Source organism: Felis catus, chromosome X, assembly GCF_018350175.1.
Source record: "Felis catus isolate Fca126 chromosome X, F.catus_Fca126_mat1.0, whole genome shotgun sequence".
NCBI classification, from domain to species: Eukaryota; Metazoa; Chordata; class Mammalia; order Carnivora; family Felidae; genus Felis; species Felis catus.
Window position 1 is genome coordinate 12,060,413 of NC_058386.1, and position 20,581 is coordinate 12,080,993.

Here is a 20,581-nt window from a genome sequence, read left to right on the forward strand (position 1 = left end):
ATCTGAATAAAGTCTGCCTAAGTTTTGCATACAGTATTTGGAAGCCCAGCTGCATGTAGAGAGAAGCCACACTCTCCAATATCAGCTATCTCGGAAACAAAGTGTTTTTCATTGTGTCTGCCATCTTTCTCTTTCATCTTCTCAAATGGCTCAGAATTCATGCTGGGAAAACAGCCATCATTTATTATGCCTCCTCATACCCCAAACTAAGGGCAATTAAAGACCCGATACTGTGAAGCTGCTGAAATCTTATAGTGTAGCCTTACAATAAACCCCCTTCTTCTTGAACCAGCTTCGTTGGATGCCACTTCCTGAAACTAAAGACTTATCGGGCACTTAACGACAATAGAAATCAGGGCTGGTTGACATGAGGACTCTCCACATGTCATCCTGCCGAGCGATGACAATGAGGTACACTGTGTACAGAATGGCCTCAGCAGGTGACAGGCAGATGGCTACAGAAATTGGAGGTTCTAGGTTGTGATGGTCAACGTGACTGGGCTAAGAGACGCCCAGATACATAGAAAAATATCACTTCTGGGTGCATCTGTGAAGGTGTTTCTGGAAGAGATTAGCATGTGAATCGGTAGCCCGAGCGAGGAACATTGCCGTCCCCAGTGCGGGTGGGCGTCATCCAATTTGCTGGGGGCCCAAAGAGAACAAAAGAAGGGTGAATTCTTCCTCTCTCTTCTTCAGCTGGAACATCCGTCTTCTGTCCTCAGACATCGGAGCTCCTGCTTCTTGGCCTTGGGACGCGGAGACTTCACACCAGCAGCAACCCCTGTCCCATCTCGCATTCCCCTGTTCCCCGCCCGGGCCCTGCCCCCAGTTCTCAGACTTGGGCCTCAGACTAAATTATACTACCAGCTTTCCTAGCTCTCCAGGTTGCAGAGGGCAGATGATTATGAGACTTCTCCACCTGCATAACCGCGTGAGCCAGCTCCTACAATAAACCCCCTCTTGTACATCTCTATACATCCTAGTGGTTGTTTCTCTGGAGAACCCTGACTAGATTCCTACTCTCAAACCCCCACAGGGCAACTTGCTATACTAAATGGCAACAGTGCAACATTGGCACGGGACGAGAAGAGGCCCATTTGCGTGGAGAATTTATATGATGACAGCAATTCCAAATCAGGGGAGCAGGGGCGCATTTTTCAATAAACAGTATTGGAACAAAGGACTGACCATATGAGAAAAGAGAGTAAGCCCCGCCCCCACATGTGGAAACATGTTCCAAATGGACAAAGACTTAAATGTTAAAAATAGGCTTCTGAGATTTAAATCTAAGGAGGCAACAAGAATACAAAATGTCAGCACAAACCTATCTTTGGAGTTTATTATAATAGCAAAAAGACAGGAGAACATTCTGCAACTGTTAAAAAGTGATGGAGATGTCTATTCACCGACACAGAAAAATGAGATACTATTTAATCAAAGCAAGTAGGTTACTGAACAGGAATTTTACTTAAAGGGGTCACATGCAATGATGAGTTTAAATGGGTTCATTTAAATAAAATCGTACCCCATCATGTTAGGACGCACCTGGAGATGCCCGGATGAACACACCAAAACGTGGACAGAGGTCATCTCCAGATGGTGGAATTGCAAACACATTTTATTATCCCCTTCCCACTTTTCTGACAGTTTGGGTTTTCCACAATGAGTCGTTTACTTTTTTATAATGGAAAACACTTTTTTATTTTACGAAAATATAAAGATATTACCACTGATCAGTGAACAAGAAGAAGTGATATGCTTTATTCTGCAGAGAAGCTGGTGACTATTTGTTCCCTCTTTGGGCGAACCGGGGCTGGCCAAGAAGGGAGTGAGACAGAAGGGAAAACACAGAGAATTGGAAGAATAGCGCCATCCTATGGAAGAGAACGATGTAGCTAGCTCTGACTTTCATATGTTACCACGCAGAAAAGACCTGGGACTTCTATAGAGGCCAAAACAGGAATGAAGGACTTAGGACCTCATACAAAGCTTAAACATTAACAAAGGGAGGGGTGCCTGGGTGGCTCACTCAGTTAAGCGTCAGACTTCAGCTCAGGCCACGATCTCAGGTCATGAGTTTGAGAGCCCCACACGGGGCTCTCTGCTGTCACCACGGAGCCTGCTTCAGATCCTCTGTCCTGTCCCTCTCTCTGCCCCTCCCCTGCCTGTGCTCACGCTCGCTCTGTCTCTCTGAAAAATAAACTTAAAAAAAGCATTGATGAAGAGAAAAAGCTTCCAAATCTCAAACAACCAAACTAGAAGAAACAGTATCTAGAACTGCTTTCCTTTTCTTGTTAATTAAAATAACTGCATAACAAAGGCAATTCTCATTCTCTTTGGCCTCAAGCTCTGGGTTCTCAAAGGAGTCTCTTTCAAATCGTATTCTTTCCATCCCCAAAGATTTTTCAATTATCCAAGCCTAGGGACTTTCAAGTTGTTAATCATCTAAAAATACGTCAGGCAGCTTTAAAAAGTAAATTGTAGTGAGCATGACTCATTTAAAGATGAAAATTTATGTGGACACCAAGAGAGGGGTGTGTGTGTGTGTGTGTGTGTGTGTGTGTGTGTGTTGCAAGTTTTATTTTAGAAAGCGATGCCAACACTGTTTCTCAAAGACTGAGAAGGTGGTTATCCCCACCCCCCACTTTACCCCATTCTCTGGTAATACAAAAGTAAACATCATTTCTCCCATTCTAAGTACTATAAAATCTGAATTAGAGAAGTCTGGTTAATGAGGCTTTACTGAGCCCATAATGCCTACCTTTTACTTTTTGCCGTTGGGAGGAAAGAAAAATCGGAAACCAAGGACCCTTTATCTATGATTATCTTTGATTTATTTCTTTGTCCTAAGTGCTGTAAATGCCACACTGAGATCTCAAGTTTAAACGAATTCCTGCGCAGGATTTTTCTAAACACAAGCAGTGCTCTGAGAGTCGACACGATCCAGATGATTTTTTAGGACGTCACATAATCGCAAACACCTGGAGAACGGCCGTGGGTGGCTGACGGAATTGGGGGCGTTATGTTTAAACTCAAGAGTTGCGTGTGTCTAATTAAGAAATCTGTAATCAGAAACAGGTGTTTTCTGCAAGAGGGTCCATGCTGCCTGATCCGGCTCCGTCCTTTCCTCCTTCTTCGTCCTCCACTTTCCAGGGGTCTTCACCGAACACCTCTGCTTCCTCGTCGGTTCTTACCTCTTCGTGTGTTTCTATATTTGGAAGGAGAGAAACAAAAAGCCAAAGCAGGAACGAAAGAAAAGTCGCTCTTGCGATGTGAAATTGAAGCAAGGTGTACCTCCAGGAGCTATAAATTAATTCTGCAGAATCACAGCACAAGATACCATAAAGTTTGTTGTTTCTTTCTGGTATTTAAGGAGGAGGAGTGTGCTGACCTCATTCAATGTTTCTAGATGCAAGACTTTTTCTTTAAAGCAAAAAGTTGATGTTACAGGTAAAACTATATTTTCTTTTAATTTCCAGGTGCCCCAAATGGTGGCTGTTTTTCTATTGGTAGCTGAGTAGGAAAACGAGAAAAACAAAACACAAACATGAATTGAGGTCATGGCTGTTGCCAGAGGCCAGCAAGGAACGTATTGCATAACAGAAGCGGCTAGTGGGTCTTCAAGGATTCTTCAAGGATAGAAACGTAATGTTTGAACCCATGCAGTTAAGGACCCAAGTTATTTTACAAAAATGTTTTAATTAGTTGCGTAAATCACTGAGAATTCTCAAATATCACCGCACTAAATAAGCTCATCCAATCTCGACCCCACATAAACACCTTGGTAAGTGCCAGAAGGCAGCTTGAACAAAAAAGGAAAAGATAACCAACATGGTTTTTGGGTATTTGGCCAAATATTTTAAAGGCTCTCCGGGGCCTGCCTTGCCATTTCCTGCCACAACCCTGCCTGGGGGCCAATGCTGGGGGTGGGGGGGAAGGGGGCGCTCTGGCCCTGAAGGCGTGGCCCAGCCTCTGGGAACCACTCAGGCTCCCCCGAGGGAGTCTCGGGTTTGTCACTTACTAGGTGTGAAATGTGGGGCAAGTCCTTTAACTTCAGGAGGCCCGGTTTCCTCAAGTACAATGTGGACAGAGGAGATGAGCTCACCAAGCGTGGTGAGTTCTCAACGAGGTAATGAGTGCAAAAGTTCCTGGCACATATCAAGTGTTCGGTAAGTTCTAGAACTGGCACTCCTGCCACACTTCCACGGGCAGAGATCCCACTCGGGGGTCTTCCCTCTTGCTTCCTGGAATGTATTTCTCCCGATAGTCTCGTGGCTCGTTTCCTCACTTTGTTCAGGCCTCTGTTCAAACATCACTGCCTAAGAGGGGACACCCCCCACCAGCCCATCACATTGGTCGGTCTATTCTTTATCCTCTGCTGATTTGTTCCTTCTCCCTAGCTTCTTCCCAGAGGGACCCTACAATATAGAATTACTTAGTTGTTCATTGCCTTCCCTAAGAAAGGGTAACCTCCCTGCCATCTTGGCGGCAACAGACGTGTTGTGAGGTCTGACGGGAGTTGCAAAAACAGCCAGGACTGCCAGGTGCGAGGACTTCAGGCGAACTGGCCACCTCTGGCAAAGAAGAGGGTCTTTGTGCTGCTGTACGCAAAGATGACAACGGGCCTCGTGGTTCCTGGGTGAGGTGGAGAAGAGGTGGGGGGGCGGGGCGGGGGACAGGCAGCCACAGGTTCCTGACAGGACGTGCTCCCAAGGTCCTTCCTTGGTGTGGACGTGGGAGAGTTCCACCCAACAATGGCTAACTACAGCGAAAAGAACTGATTTAAAGGCAATTTTCCTTTTATATTTTTCTGTTGCTCCCGTTCTCAAAAGTCTCCAAAATGCACTCATTTTCCTTTCCCTAGGAGTAAAATTTCTGACGCGCACATCAAGGTTCTTTAACAATCATTTCCTGAATCTAACTACTCAGGTGAGCTGAATCGCAGACTTCCTCAGAACCTTCCAGCTGCTTCTAGGACCCCAGGGCCAAGAATGCCCTTTCTCTTCAAACCCCACTCAGGATTCAACCTTTCGTGGAGTCTCTTCAGCCAAACTACCGCTGGCTCCTCGTGTAATCATCAGGCTAACACCACCTACATCTCTTAAAACTGTGGTCAAGCAGGGTGCCTGGGTGGCTCAGTTGGTTAAGTGTCCGACTTCCACTCAGGTGACCATCTCATGGTTCGTGGGTTCGAGCCTGCGTCGGGCTCTGTGCAGACAGCTCAGAGCCTGGAGCCTGCTTCGGATTCTGTGTCTCCCTCTCTCTCTGCCCCTCCCCCACTCACACTCCGTCTCTCTCACTCTCAAAAATAAATAAGCATTTAAAAAATTAAGAAGAAAAACTGGTCAAGGTGTTCACGTCGTTCGTTTTACTTCCTGTGTCATATTGAAGGGGCCTCCAGGGAATGGTTTGCCGACTTCTATGATCACCCAAATTTCCCACATGCAAAAGCCTAGTGTCTGCAGCCAGGGCGAAAGTGGGTCGTGGGAAGTATTGCTGCTTAAGAGTGCCCTCTGCTGATCCTAACGATGTGTGCACACTGTTTTTGTCCTACCAGACCTCACCGGAACAGGGAGGGGGCTCTCTAACAGAGCCACTGAGAACCACGCATGTCTTCTAGCACGTGCATGGGGTCTCTGCTTCAGGACCGTGTGTCCCTGTGGCAGGCTGCCATCTAGACGTCAAGGGACCAGCTGTGTTGTGGTGTAGAGGGAAGTTTTCTGCTCACACGGTCTCTAGTCGAAAGCTGTCAAGACAGACAGCTAACAATGAAGGTTTGGCGCTCACAGAACTCTTGCCAAGTTAGGCTTAAGGGATGTACCTCTTGGTTTACTATTTTGTTAAGATTTCATTACGTTGAATTTAATTAGGCAGCTGACATCTTTTGTTGGGTGCATTACTCTTATTCTGATTCAATTCACTGCAAGGATTTAACTTCTCAAATTTTTGGCTAACGTGTTCATTGTGCTTGAGGTTTTTGGGCCACAGGGTCTGGACTTCAAGAAGCAATAAAAGATTTTATAATAAGGGGGTCTGATATAGGGATGTCATTTTTTATCTTTTGTCTTTTTTAAATTTTTTTAAATGTATATTTATTTTTGAGAGAGGCACAGAGTGTGAGCAGGGGAGGGGCAGAGAGAGAGGGAGACACAGAATCCGAAGCAGGCTCCAAGCTCCGAGCTGTCAGCACAGAGCCCAACGCGGGGCTGGAACTCACAAACTGTGAGATCACGACCTGAGCTGAAGTCGGATGCTCAACCGACTGAGCCACCCAGGCGCCCCTATCTTTTGTCTTTTTAAATAAGCTTTTCATTTGGGGATAATTTTAAATCTCTCTCTCTTTTTTTTTTTTTTTTTTTTGCTTTCATTGCAGCTTGCACAAGGGAAAATGTCATCAGAAACTCATAAACAGGAAGTTAGAAAGCCTCCAGAAGGAACATACTTCCCTACCTTCAGGGAGCCACCACTCTAGCAGGGGAAACACTACTAAAACATGCAGGTAAGAGAAGTGAATACTAAAAAGAAGTACAATTAGTCCCCAAGGAAACACAGAAGATTCATTCTGATGAGCAAGAATCTGAAGGAATGGGGGCATCACTCATGGAGGAGGCAGCCCCCCAATGATTTTAAAATGTCTCGTTACTGGGGAAAAGCTGGGGTGGGTGGGGCAAAAAAGTAGAGAAGGAGGAAAAGAATTTTGTGGGTTGTACTAAAAGGCCATGAGCAATGAAAGCAGGATTTTGTTAATTATCACATTATGACTAGATCATGAGTGGTCTTGTGGCTACAAGAAGTTAAATGATTGTCCTTAAACATGCAGGCAGTTAACCAACCTAATCCATTTCCTCATTGCACCGATGTTCAGAGAGATAAGAGCATTACTTCGCACTTACAGGTGGGAGATTCGGATCCCTGAACCACGAAAGCATTGGGCCCCACAGTAAGTAACAGGAAGACCGTGCGGTGTCCACAGCTGGAGACCTGTGTCACAGAGGGTGTCATTTCTAATGTTTTTAACTTGACAACGTCTCGCAACAACATCAGATGTATAGAACGGGAACTCTGTTCCAGAAGGAGTGGTGGCGTGGAAGACTGGACGCATGTGGGCCCGGGATCAGATGGGCCTGCCCAATCCTGCCCTACATGGGCTGTGTGACCTTGATGGGTCACCGCTTCCCTGCGCCTCTGTTTCCTCATCTGTAAAATGGGGGAGCTGACAATTCCTACTTTTCAGGATTGCTGTGAAGCTTACAAGTAATGTATAGAAGGCATGTGAAACTAGGGGCGCCTGGGTGGCTCAGTCGGTTAAGAAGGCATGTGAAACTTCTCATAAAACTGGTAGCCGATGCGGCATGGCAAATTTCCTTTAGGTTTAGTCCTATAGGGTCAGGCATTTCATTTTAAGAGTGTCTACTGAGGCAGAACTCTGAAGCAGCTTTGCTAATAGTGTGGAAGATTTTTGCGAGAAGCTTTTTATCACGTCATGGCCTATGTTCGTTTACTCTGGACTTAATTTTAGTCTCACTTAAAAAGCGTTATTTGGCGACATAAAAGGACATTTAATGACTGGTTTACACTCTTTATCACACCCCCTCCTCCAAGGAGGAGAATTCTAGGAATGTTCTCTGCCTATAATCGTCATAGGGTAGGAGTGGGACAGAGGGGGAAGTCTGCTGGGAATTTATTTGGAAAACTTTTGAAAAACAGTTAGCTGCTACTTTCCTTCGTGTGACCTATGCTTCCTGACATGGACCCGGGTTGAATTCTATGCTGCAGGACACTCAGCTGCAACCCTGGCCTCTACTCACTAGATGGCACTAGCGCCCTCCAGATGGTATGATCAGAAATTGCCACACTGACCCCCTGTAGGCAAAGGCACCCCCAGATGAGAACCACTGGCATAGACACTCTAAAATCCAGACTTTTTTAAAAAAACGTTTATTTATTTTTGAGACAGAGCGAGAGACAGAGTGAAAGAGGAGGAGGGACAGACAGAGGGAGACAGAGAGTCCGAAGCAGGCTCCAGGCTCCGAGCTGTCAGCACAGAGCCCGACGCGGGGCTCGAACTCTCGAACTGTGAGATCATGACCTGGGCTGAAGTCGGCCGCTCAACTGACTGAGCCAGCCAGGCACCCCATTGAGATCATTTAGGCATACCCTAGAATCAAGGCATAAGTAAGAACACCCCAAATGCCCATCGACAGACAACTGGATAAACAAAATGTGGCATATCCATATGATGGACAATTATTCAGCCATTAAAAGGAATGAAGTTCTGATATGTTACAACTTGGATGAGCCCTGAGAACTTTTGCTAAGTGAAAGGAACCAGACACAAAAGACCAACACAGGATTCCTTTTATATGAAATGTTCAGAATAGGCAAATCCCCAGAGACAGACAGTATGGTTGCCAGAGCCTGGGGGAAGAAGAAAATGGGGAGTGACTTTGAGTAAGTATGGGCTCTCTTTTGGGGTTGATGAAACTGTTCTGGAATCAGAGGTGACAGTTGCACAATATTGTGAAAATACTAGAAACCACCAAATATTTTTTAAAAACTTTGTGAATATGTATTTGTATGTGCCATTATGTGCTTGTTTTCTAAGCACCGTCTTTTGGACAGTGTAATGTGAATTCTGGAATTTTCTCTGAATCAATGTAGTATGAAGAAGTAATCACTCAGTAAAATAGCCCATCTTTCCCCACAGTACAACTGAAAATAAATTATTTTTTTTTAAAGAATAAAGGTATAGCCTTTGCTTTGTATACAAATCCTACACTATGCCATAATAATTCTGTCACTTTCCAACTGTCGTGGAGATTATGCTATATTAGAACATATCAAGCTGCGTCGTTCTTCTTAACAGCTGTGCAGTATCCTTGTATGGATGCGTGTGTTTAAACCACTAGTTCTCTACTGGGGGTCATTTGGTAGCCCTTGTCCTCCAAAGCAGACAGTTGGCAATATCTGGAGACACTTTTTGTTGTCACCCCTGGCGGTAGGGGGGCGCTACTAGCATCTAGTGAGTAGAGGACAGGAAAGCCGCTTGACACCCTACAGTGCACAGGACCCCCCCACCGGAAAGAATTCTCCTCCCGAAATGTTAATAATGCCCAGGTTGAGAAATTGGCTCAACTTTTAAAAAATGGAATAAACAGGGGCACCTGGGTGGCTCAGTCGGTTGGGCGTCCGACTTCAGCTCAGGTCATGTCTCACAGTTCGTGATTTCAAGCCCTGCATCGGGCTCTGTGCTGGCAGCTCAGAGCCTGGAACCTGCTTCGGATTCTGTGCCTCCCTCTCTCTCGGCCCCTTCCCCACTTGCGCTCTTTTTCCCTGTCTCTCAAAAATAGATATTTTAAAAATTCTTTTAAAAAAATTAAAAAATGGAATAAACATTTGTATAGTGAGCCTTTATTCTGACTTTGGTTTCTTTTTTTTTTTCCCCCAGAAAAGTATTGAGATTTCTAGAAGTAGGTTAAATGGGTTAAAGGGGAATGCCTTTTTCCTCTGAGGTACATGGGGCTCCCGTTGCTGCAATGAAGGGGGTATTTCCTCCATTCTATCTGGTTATTGCTTTCCTGCAGGAAAGTGGGTGATTTTTGCATATTTATTTTAAATTCAGCAAGTTACTAAGAAGTTTTGGTTGATACTCTTAGCACAGTGGTGCCAAAGGGGTCTTGGGGGTGAGGATGGCTTTCTATAATCTGTTGTGCCTCAGCTGCAAACCATGCCAAACACACAAGCTACAACCTCCAAGCCTGCGCCATAAGCCCAGCTTCTGGAAACGTCCTGTGCCCTCCCTCCTCCTCCAGTCACGCCACCGCCCAGAGCTGGATGCAGCCACTGTGGGGTTTGCTTTTGTTAGCATAGTCCCACAAAGAAATAATTTTTCCTCCTCCTCTCCAACAGCTGTAACTCATATTAGTAGCTTCGAACTTTCCGGGGCGATATTAAATCGTAATGGCGCTGATAGACATTCTTGTCTTTTTGTTCCCTCAAATTAACAGGATTATGTTTAATATCTCAGTGTTAGATGTGACATGGGAAGTTCACCGAACAATAGTCTTCATGATACTGAGAAAGTATCCCTCTTTCCCAGTTTTCCTAGAGTATTTTTTTCTTTCCAAAATGGGTTTTGATTTTTTTATTTGTTTTAAGAGAGAGAGCACATGTGCGGAAGCAAGCAGAGGAGGGGCAGAGAGAAAGGGGGAGAGAGAGAATCCCAAGCAGGATCCACACTGTCAGCACAGACAAAGCCCGACGCGGGGCTCGAACTCATGAATTGTGAGATGATGACCTGAGCCAAGATCAAGAGTCGGAGGCTTAACCGACTGAGCCACCCAGGTGCCCCATGCGTTTGATTTCGATCAGGCTTCCTTTTTACCCCCAGCTTTGATTCAACAATGGGATAGTGTGGTTTTGAGAGTACACAGCAAGGTAGGAAAAACAGGCTGTGTGGGAGACGGGGGTTTGATTCCAGCTGTGAGTTTTCGGTGTGAATCACCAGCACCCTTCCCTCCCTCTCCAGGATATGGTGCGGGCAGTGCATGCAAAGGCTACTGGCCACCGTCCAGGAAATAGGAGTGTGGATTTTCTGATGGGCACACCCTTGGAAACAGGACGGGTTTGTTCTCCTGAACAAAGTCAGAGAACCTGCTGAGGCTTGTAGTGAAAAACCTGGGGGGAAAAACACTTCTAAGCCCAACTAAGAGCATAATAGACACCATCATCCTTAAATGTCCCTGACACATGATGATTTACTCCTAACTGTTCTTAAATGTAACCAAGCGGGAGTGACCGGGGACTTTCAGTGCTAAAACCAGGAAAGTCCCAAAGCTATAATTTAAACGATGATTTTGAAAGGCATACAACACGCTTCTCAGAACAGGCGAAGAGAAGAGTTCATCAACAGCGTGCTGAACTTGAAGGGCTTCTTTTTCCAGCTCAACTCAACTTTGGCAGGGCATGGGTTCTTCAGTTGGTTCTGTTTCCCAGAAACCAGAGTTGCCCTAAGCAACTCAAGCTATTAGGCCTGACCAGAAATAGGTAAATACAAGAAGTTTCCACCCTTTACCACCCAGGCCTTTTGAAAACAATGCTTCCCAGAGGCCTAACTCCTGGCAGGAAACACTGACTGCATTTTCCCCTTCTTCTTGTGACCTCCAGCTGTGGCTCCTTCTCCAGGGCATTCCTGCTCCCTCAATTCTCCGGCAAATTTTCCACGGAAAATATACAGTTCTCCAAACCATTAAGTAGAAAACAACAACAACCGCTATAAATGGGTCCTCGCTCTTTCCCATCTGGTAGAATTATAGTACTTCCGGTTTGGAAGATCATCTAGATCATCTTAATGTGCTCACCAACCCCTCGGGGCTGTTGCTGAAATACGCCGTTGCGTGGGTCCCACTTCAGGTGATCGGAATTTTCTAGGATAATATTCTCCACATTTCTTTGATCACGTATCACTATTAGCTACAAAAAAAAAAAAATGTGAGCATGCACTCATAATGCATATATCTATTTAGGTTGTGTATTCCCGGGATAGTACAACGTAATTTCATTTTTATTTTAACAAATTAATGGAAACCGGCACAGCACTGACTCATGTGGCACACAGCCTATTTTGAGGACCACTGATCCTGAAAACGCACCCATTATGTTAGCATTCAGCGAATGCTTGTATTTCTCCAGGCATAAGAAAATCACTCTGATTCAGGAAGCCTATTCTATGTTTTATATGTATATTATAACACATATAATAAACATATATATGTATATATATAACATGTTATTACAAGGTCTTCCTTCTATTGGTTTGTATCTATGCTTCGCATCCAAAGGTTTACCTTTGAGGGCATGCAAAATAAGCCTAATCCCTCTTAACACTACTGCAACTCCTATCCCTGAAAACGGCCGGATTTCCTTGATAGACAAGAAGCTTCTCTAACACAGTAAGGATCCCAATCCAACAGAAAAAAATAGGCCAAGGATATAAATATGTAAGGTAAACAAATACTTAAAAATGAAAACAAAAACATAACCTCGCTCAGCTAGGAAAAGGGAAACTTAAAACCACGCTGAAGTATTCTCTTTCATTTATCAAAACGGCAAAGAGCTGGAACAGCGGGATCAGCCTGTGATGTTGGTGTTGCTGAGGGAAGCCTGGCACCCCCACACACTGCTGTGCTAACGTTGATTGGTACAACCTCCATGGCAGGTGCCTGATGAAGTCATTCAAGAGTCGTTGTTTGAATACTGGGAAAATGCTAACCTTATAATGGTAAATGAAAAAAAAAGAGAGAAAGAAAACAGCACAATACCAGAAAAAATATACTAGAAGGAAATTTATCCAAACAATAACGATATGTATTTCTGGATGGTAAGACAACATAACAAATGATTGGTTTTGTTGTTGTTGTTGTTGTTTAGTTTTTTGAGAGACAGAGAGGGAGACAGAGATAGAGAAGGGCAGAGGGAGAGAGAGAGAATCCCAAGCAGGCTCCACACTCAGCTCGGAGCCCAGTGTGGGGCCCGATCCCATGACCTACGCTGAAATCAAGAGTCAACCGACTGAGTCACTCAACCGACTGAGTCACCCAAGCACCCTTCTAGTTCTGTTCTTTATACTAATTAGCCTTTTCAAAATTTATACCAAGCCTGTAGAAAATGCACCAGGGAGGAGATGATGAGAGCCTATCAGGGGGCCTGGTTCTGAACTGCAGACTCTTAACGTCCACATTAAGAGAAAGAAGAATGCTTGCCTTGCCTACACGCCTGGGAAAAACCGATACAGTTGATTCTGGGTATTCCAGGTAGTTATGTTGTATAAAGTTGCCATGACCATCGGATTCACAAACGCTGAACCGCTGCTCTTGGGGAAATACAGGGCCTAGTCCCTTTGAGCCTCTAACCACATTTTCATCAACCGATGAACATAGAACCTTGTTTTATGTGTGCTTCTGTTTAAACACATCTCACGAGTAGGTGAATTCGTGAATACAGGATCCATAAATAATGAGTAATGGCTGCAATTATAACTCTGCTTTTAGGGAAAATTCTTACTCAAAAGTAAAGGGCCAAATCCCAATATTCAACAGCTGAACGCCTTTGCAGGTGAAAGTTGAGCACCTTAAAATTTATAAATTGCAATTTATAAAGTAAATTAAGTTTCCTTTCCATAACAGAAAGGAAAGCAATGCGTGTCATGATTCATTTTATTTAATACTTTCACTGTGTTAGCAAAAACTCTATTATCCAATTAAATTTAGCCAGTAGTTACTGAGCATCCCCACCTGCAGAACATGGTGATGTGGGGGATTATGTCAGCTGAAGCAATTTACAGTCCTCTTGGCCACGGGCGGGGAGGTTGAGGCCAATTCCTAACTCCAATACACAACAGACAGAATGTGATCGGGGTCACCATAGAGGTCTAACGCGCATGAGACTAGTAAAAATAGAATACTATGGGGACCAAATGAAGGAGAGAGTGTACCCTCTTGGGACTGTCTTATAAAAGCTGGTGGAGAGAGCGGCATCTAAAAAGACCTTGAGGGACTGGTACAATGGTAACTGGAGCTGTACGATGGGAGCGATGAGAATATCCTGGTACCAGAAGCAGAGGAGAATAGTGGGGACATGTGTTCTGGAAACCATCAGAATCCAGCATGGATGTAGGATAAGTGAAAGGAATGGCTTCCATTACTGCTGTAAGGCAAGACACAATGCCCCCAAAGTGCTAACAGAGAATTAGACGGCCAATGACTAAGTGGGGAACGGAAACCGGTCCAACCACCTTGAGCCTTCATATTGTTTCCAGAATCTTCTTAGTTAACTCAACCTTTACATGGCAGTGGTTAACTCCTTAGCAGTCCATCTTTTACCTCCTTAACCAGAATGCAAACTGGAAGCAAGCAGGGGACCAAGCCTCCTGCTTCCTTAGCCTCTGTCCCTCTGCCCACCACCCACTCCCCAACACAACACACACACATCTAACCTACAAAGGATTGCCCAACACCAATGTCGGCATGTCACCAGTCTTTAGCAAGTATTTACTCATTCGGTAATTGGCTCTGACAAACACAAGGGAGCCCTGGTCTTCTTCCTAATACAGGTTCTTCTCACGGAGCAGATGGTTACATTTTCTCGGTAACTGTCCCTGCATTTTCCCAGAACATACGTATACGTACGTGTAGAGAATGAGAATCTTTTAAAGTGCCACCACATTGCATCATACATTTTTGTCTCTTTATCTAACTAAAACTGAAAACAAGTGTTCAGCAGAATCTCTGTAAATCTTAGAGTTAAATTTTTAAATGTACAGGTATGACCTTAAAATTCTAATTTTTAGGCTATGTTGTATTTCAGCCCCTTGATTCTAGAATTCCTTAGAACTGAATTGAAATACTAATAGTGTTCTTGGATTGTCTTTGGAGTTTTAAGTATTACATGAGATTAAACATTTCTGAATTTTCTTGAAGAAAAACAAGTTTTCTACATAAAATTATTTAAATCACACCTTAAATTGTTTCTTCTCTCACAAATTATTTTAATTACATAAATATTTGAAGAAGCCAATCCTTGCTCTTTATTAACTGCACAAATAAAAATGTCTCCAGTGGCACAAATTCAAAGAACATTAAAAACAGCAAATATTTATCCAACGTTTATTTATTTTTGGGACAGAGAGAGACAGAGCATGAATGGGGGAGGGGCAGAGAGAGAGGGAGACACAGAATCGGAAACAGGCTCCAGGCTCTGAGCCGTCAGCCCAGAGCCCGACGCGGGGCTCGAACTCACGGACCGCGAGATCGTGACCTGGCTGAAGTCGGACGCTTAACCGACTGCGCCACCCAGGCGCCCCAAAACAGCAAATATTTAAATCTGAATATACTTCATGTAAAGTATATGGCTTCCCAGAGTAGCCAGTCCATAGCTAAGACCTTCAGAATTAATTTAACTATTATTCATTGTTTCTAACTCTGAATTTTCTATTAGAAGTGATCACTCAATTTAATTACGGAAGCAAATTTAAAAATACACACTTTTTCAGTCAAATTATTTTACTTACTGTCTCAAAACCTCGATGCGGGTGATCAGGAAATCCACCTGGTCTACCTCCTTTAAATTCGTCAAACAGTAAAAATGGGTCCAGATTTTTCAACTGAAATAAAAATTAAATCCAACAGATTAGACATGCCTTTTAAACCACACTATTGGGGGCTATCTTCATGGACAGATCTAGCAAAACTCACTGAAAACAACGTAGCTGATGAGAATCTTGAAATGAAAATCACTTTCAGGAAAGAATGCCTTATACACGTCCGCATGCACACGCGTGCACGCACACACACATGGACTGTAAGTACGTTAAAGAGCCTATTTTATAAAAGGTACAAAGAGGAGATAAACATTTCATGATCATCGAAGATCTAAACGGTCAAGCACAAACAAGATACAGTCTGTATCCTAAGCAGATTCCAAAATCCGTGATAGCATACATGCTCTGGAGGAAGGCAATTTAACACATACGAGGGAAGGGGAAGGATCAGGGAAGGTACTTTCAGGGAGGTGGCACCTGAGCTAGGTCCTGAAGTACATGTAGGAGTTAATGAAGTAGAAGGGGGGAGAAGGAAGAACATTCCAAGTAAAAGAGCAGAGAACACTGCTAAGCTATAGTAATTATAATAATCTATCTGTAGCTTCTTTTGGGTTTTCTTTGCAGACATTCAGATTGCCAGTGTATTTACCAATAAGCTTTTGCCCGGCAGTTCACAAATTTTTTGGTTGCATTAGATTAAAGCTGTGGCAGGCTGCAGTTTTTGTGGGGTCTGCTAGGCTTGGCTGGTCTCTCTACGTGGCTTATTTTCTATCCCAAGCTGAAACAGTGGCCACCATCTAGGACATGCTGTTCTCATCACCAAGGGCAGGAGCAAATGGGAGCCAAGTCAATAGTGCACAATCACATTAACACGTCCCAGGTCACAGCACGTGACATGGCCAAGCCCAAGGCGGGAGGAGGGCACTTAAACCCTGCCTATGGGACTCACGGGGAATGCACCTAAAAGTAGGTTTGGAGTGTGTAATCCCATTATGGGGGGCAGTGAATATTTGGGAGTAGTATTCCAACCAACACCCATCAGCAAATAACTGGGGTCCTTTACCCTTCATTTTCAATCCTTACACTTTCTATTTCTTTTCCCTTTTTGCAAGCTAGCGCATCTACAACAATGCTGAGTAGAAATGCTGGTAAGTAGACGTCCTTGCTTTTCTCTGATTTTACATAGATTGCTTTTTCAAGATTCATCGGCAGGCAGGTTGTTTAATACAGGTTTTCTGCAGACTCCCTCCACAAGGTGAAAGAATTCCCCTTCCGTTTCTAGTTTACTAATTTCTTAAACCTACACAGGTGTTGAATTTTATTGAACGCTTTTTCTGCACTGATCGAGATAATTTTTCTCTCCTTTAATGTCTTAATGTTGGTAAATTACATAAACAGATTTTCCAACATTAAACCAAATTTGCTGTGTTCAGACAATCCAAACCTTGTTGTGATATATTATCTTTTTTATACGTTGCTATATTTGCATAGTTAATATTTTGCTTATGATTCTTGCAAAAATGTTTATAAATGCCATGCAATTATCCTTCCACTTTGCTGTCCTTGTCTGCTCTTGACTGCAAGGCAAGATAGTTTCCTAGAGTGATGTGAGGTCTCCCTGGAGCTTCATCTGGAGGTGGAGAGTTTGTGTTACTGGAGTTATCTATAGTTTCAATATTGGGTGAAATTTGTCTGTAAGATCATCTGGACCTGTTGTCTTTGAGGTAGACTTTTTTTTTTTTTCAACGTTTATTTATTTTTGGGACAGAGAGAGACAGAGCATGAACGGGGGAGGGGCAGAGAGAGAGGGAGACACAGAATCGGAAACAGGCTCCAGGCTCCGAGCCATCAGCCCAGAGCCCGACGCGGGGCTCGAACCCACGGACCGAGAGATCATGACCCGAGCCGAAGTCGGCCGCTTAACCGACTGAGCCACCCAGGCGCCCCTGAGGTAGACTTTTAAAATAGGCTGGGTGGGCCTTCTAGGGAAATCCTTTATTTAAAAAAAAGGGATGGACAGCTGGCACTGATCCTTTTGCCCTTTCCCCTCGTCCTCCTCTCTGCGCCCAAGGGCGAATGGTTACTGTTGCCTCAACAGCTGTCTCGGGCCATAAGGTGATGCACTAAGAGCACTAAAATGATGAACTAATATAGAATGAGCATGGGTCTCTAATAAGTGGGGAGCCTTCAGGCCCACCCTACACTGCCTACTCTTGGGTTTTCAAAAGAGAAACACAAATCCGTACGTATGCAAACCATTGGTTTTAGAGGCTGCCTTCTGTTACACAGTTGAACCTAATCCTGATATAAGGGTAGTAATGCCTATGGCAGCAGCCCAGAACCAGCTGAGACCCCACTTTCCCAACACTCAATGAAATGCCAGCCTATATCAAGGCAATATGGAGGCAGCAGAAGGGAGAGGTCCCGTCAAAGATAAACTCCAATAGCTCAGACTACCTCCCGGGCCTGCTCAACCTCTAGACAGGGCTGGGGGGTAACGATGAAAAAGTAGAGGGAAATTGCCAGCATGCAGTTCAAACTGAGATCTAGATTTGGCCTTGAATGGACTTGAGCTACGACTCTACACGTAGAGATCCTGATAATGGAGAATGCCATCTACAGAGGCTATACCAATCAGGACTAAGATTAGTCAAGGTTATTTAATGATATTAAGGAACTCTTAGCATTTTTAAGTGTGTAATGGGATTATAGTTTCATTTCTTAAAGCTATTATCTTTTACAGATACCAACTGAAATATTTATAAGTACAATAAAAATGATTCACTTTTAAAATACTTTGAGTGAAGAAATGGTTGGGGGACACAGAGGAAACAAGAATGCCCATGAGTTGATCACTGTGGATGTTGGGTACATGGAGATTCATTATACTATCTTCTCTTCTTTCCTATTTTAGAAATTCTTCATAATAAAAAAATATGTGTAAGAGTGGTCCAAGGAAAATCGCACTCCACCAAGGAGTGTCTGGTGGAAGGGGGTGTGGAGCATTGAGGCAAGTGCAAATGAGTGACGGGCTTCCCTCCTGTTTCCCAACAGAAAACAAGCCACTAATATCATGCTGTGCAATCATTCAAATTCCAGCTTGGCCCACATTTAATCATGATGAAAGGCGTGAGCTGACCCCACTCCTTCTTTACTGTTCATCACCAAAAGGCTCAGTGAGAGCTTTGTAAATTCCTCTGCCTCCACGTTTACCGCCATAGGGAACATGTCACTTAGGGCCACTAATACGAAACACTTGTAAATTCTACACTAAAATAGCTTTGTGCTCCAAAGTGTGTGAGATGTTTCTTCAGAGACAAAGTCCGGGTGCAAAAAGTTTGAAAAGTTAACTACCTTGAAGCTACATTGGTGCTTTCCTTCTCTGCTGACTGGAGAATTAGGGGTTGCAGGGTACTGAAAACTATGGTGACAGTCTAAATGGCCAGAAGTAGGTCCAGGAGGAAGACAACAGTGGTATGCCATACACTGGAGCAGGTCATAGCTATTTCATTGATGGTCATGAAGAACTGATAACAACGTGGCAAGTGCTTACATTACTGTGTTCAATGAAAAACCAAGGACACAAAATTGTTTATTTTGTATAATCCCCATGATGTAAAATATACAACTATATGGACACAAAAGGAAACACCCTCTGTCTTAATAGTGATTAAACCAGGGTGATGGCATTAGAAGTGATTCCTATCCACTTACTTTTTTCTTAGGGTAGAGGCATACACAGCAGACCCTCTGAATTAGTAGAATGTGGGTATCTTTAACATTGTTTTGGTGTTTAATTATTTTTGAGAGAGACAGAACACAAATAGGGGAGGAGCAGAGAGAGAGGGAGACACAGAATCTGAAGCAGGCTCCAGGCTCCAAGCTGTCAGCACAGAGCCCGACGCGGGGCTCGAACTCACAAACCGCGAGATCATGACCTGAGCTGAAGTCGGACGCCTAACCGTCTGAGCCATCCAGGTGCCCCAGAATGGGGGCATCTTTAAAGCATAAGTCTTCAGCAAGGGACTCTTAACTGGGTACCATGGATAGAATTCAGGGTGGCTATACACTTGGCTGGGGAAAAAAATTACATCTTTATTTTCACTAACCTCTAACTGAAAATTTCTCTTCTGAATTTTTTTCTAGTAAAATATATATAATAAAATTTACCATCTTAACTCTTTTTAAGTATACGGCTCAGTGTCATTAAGTACATTCAGATTGGTAGGTAAGAGTCACCGGCAGCCATCTCCAGGCTGAAATGCTTTAATCATGAAGACAAAGAATCACAGTAAATGACCAGGACCTGTGACTCCAGAAATCAAAGCTCTTATCATAGCACATGACAGTGGTTGCAGGTGTACTGAACTATTATTGTTCATGTGCCTCACAGCTTTGCAATTAGGGAGTTCTATGAACTGCCACCAGGTCTTATTATTTAATGCAAAATTACTAGATTGCAAATCTGCTTTGTAATATTGTGCTAACCATATTTCAATATGTTTTCCTTTGTAATCCTATGTATTTTGTTTCATGTGTATAAAAAATATTATTCTGAGAAAGAACTTGTAGGTTACACCAGCCCCCCGCCCCAAGGGGTTGACAAGACAAAAAGAAATTAAGAAACGCTCAGCAGATGTGTTCTGACAGATGGGGTAAAGTATTAGCTACCCCAACACAATGGGTGTCCGAGTTCCATACAATTGTTCTGTCCGTGATGAGGTCTGGTAGAATTGGATACCACACCCATCTGGCATCTCCCCAACACCCACCACGCATTCAGCCCTTATAATAATCCTGTTTGCATGTATCCCATTGGAAAACAATGTCTGATGGACCCCAAAACACATTCACAGGTGAAGAGGAAGCTAATGGCAGAAAGAGTATGGGAATATCAGAGCAGAATCTAAGAAGAGGAACCAACCAACCTCATTTTTTAAAAAGAATCCATTTCCCTAATATACTGCTTCCTTTATTCAAAAATATTTGGGGAGGGGGAAGATGTCCAGCATCACTAATCATCAGGGAAATGCAAACCAAAACCACAATAAGATATCACCTCACACCTGTCAGAATGACTATTATCAAAAAGACAAGAAATAACAAGTATGGGGGGGTGTGGAGAAAAGGGAGCCCTTGTGGACTGCTGGTGGGAATGTAAATTGGTGAAGCCACTATGGAAAACAGTATGGAGGTTCCTCAAAACATTAAAACTGGGAATACCACATGATCCAGTGATCCCACTCCTGGGTGTTCACCCAAAGAAAACGAAAACACTAACGTGAAAAGAGATCTGCACCCCCGTGTTCACTGAAGCATTATTCACAATAGTCAAGACATGGAAACAACCGAAGCATCCACTGAATGGATAAAGAAAATGTGTGTGTGTGTGTGTGTAAACACACATACACTATGAAATATTATTCAGCCATGAAAAAGGAGATCTTGTCATGTGCAACAATATGGGTAGATCTTGAGCGCATT

General features: G+C 43.7%; 1 protein-coding gene across 4 annotated transcripts in view; it reads right to left on the bottom strand.

Moving 5' to 3' along the window:
- Positions 1-20,581, bottom strand: part of PIR (pirin) — an 88,770-nt gene that overhangs the window by 65,492 nt on the left and 2,697 nt on the right. For all 4 annotated transcript variants that reach the window (XM_006943582.5, XM_045051202.1, XM_045051200.1 and 1 more), the window contains exon 3: positions 15,068-15,160. In XM_006943582.5, coding sequence (XP_006943644.1) covers positions 15,068-15,160 — 93 coding nt within the window. The remainder of the gene's footprint in view (positions 1-15,067; positions 15,161-20,581) is intronic.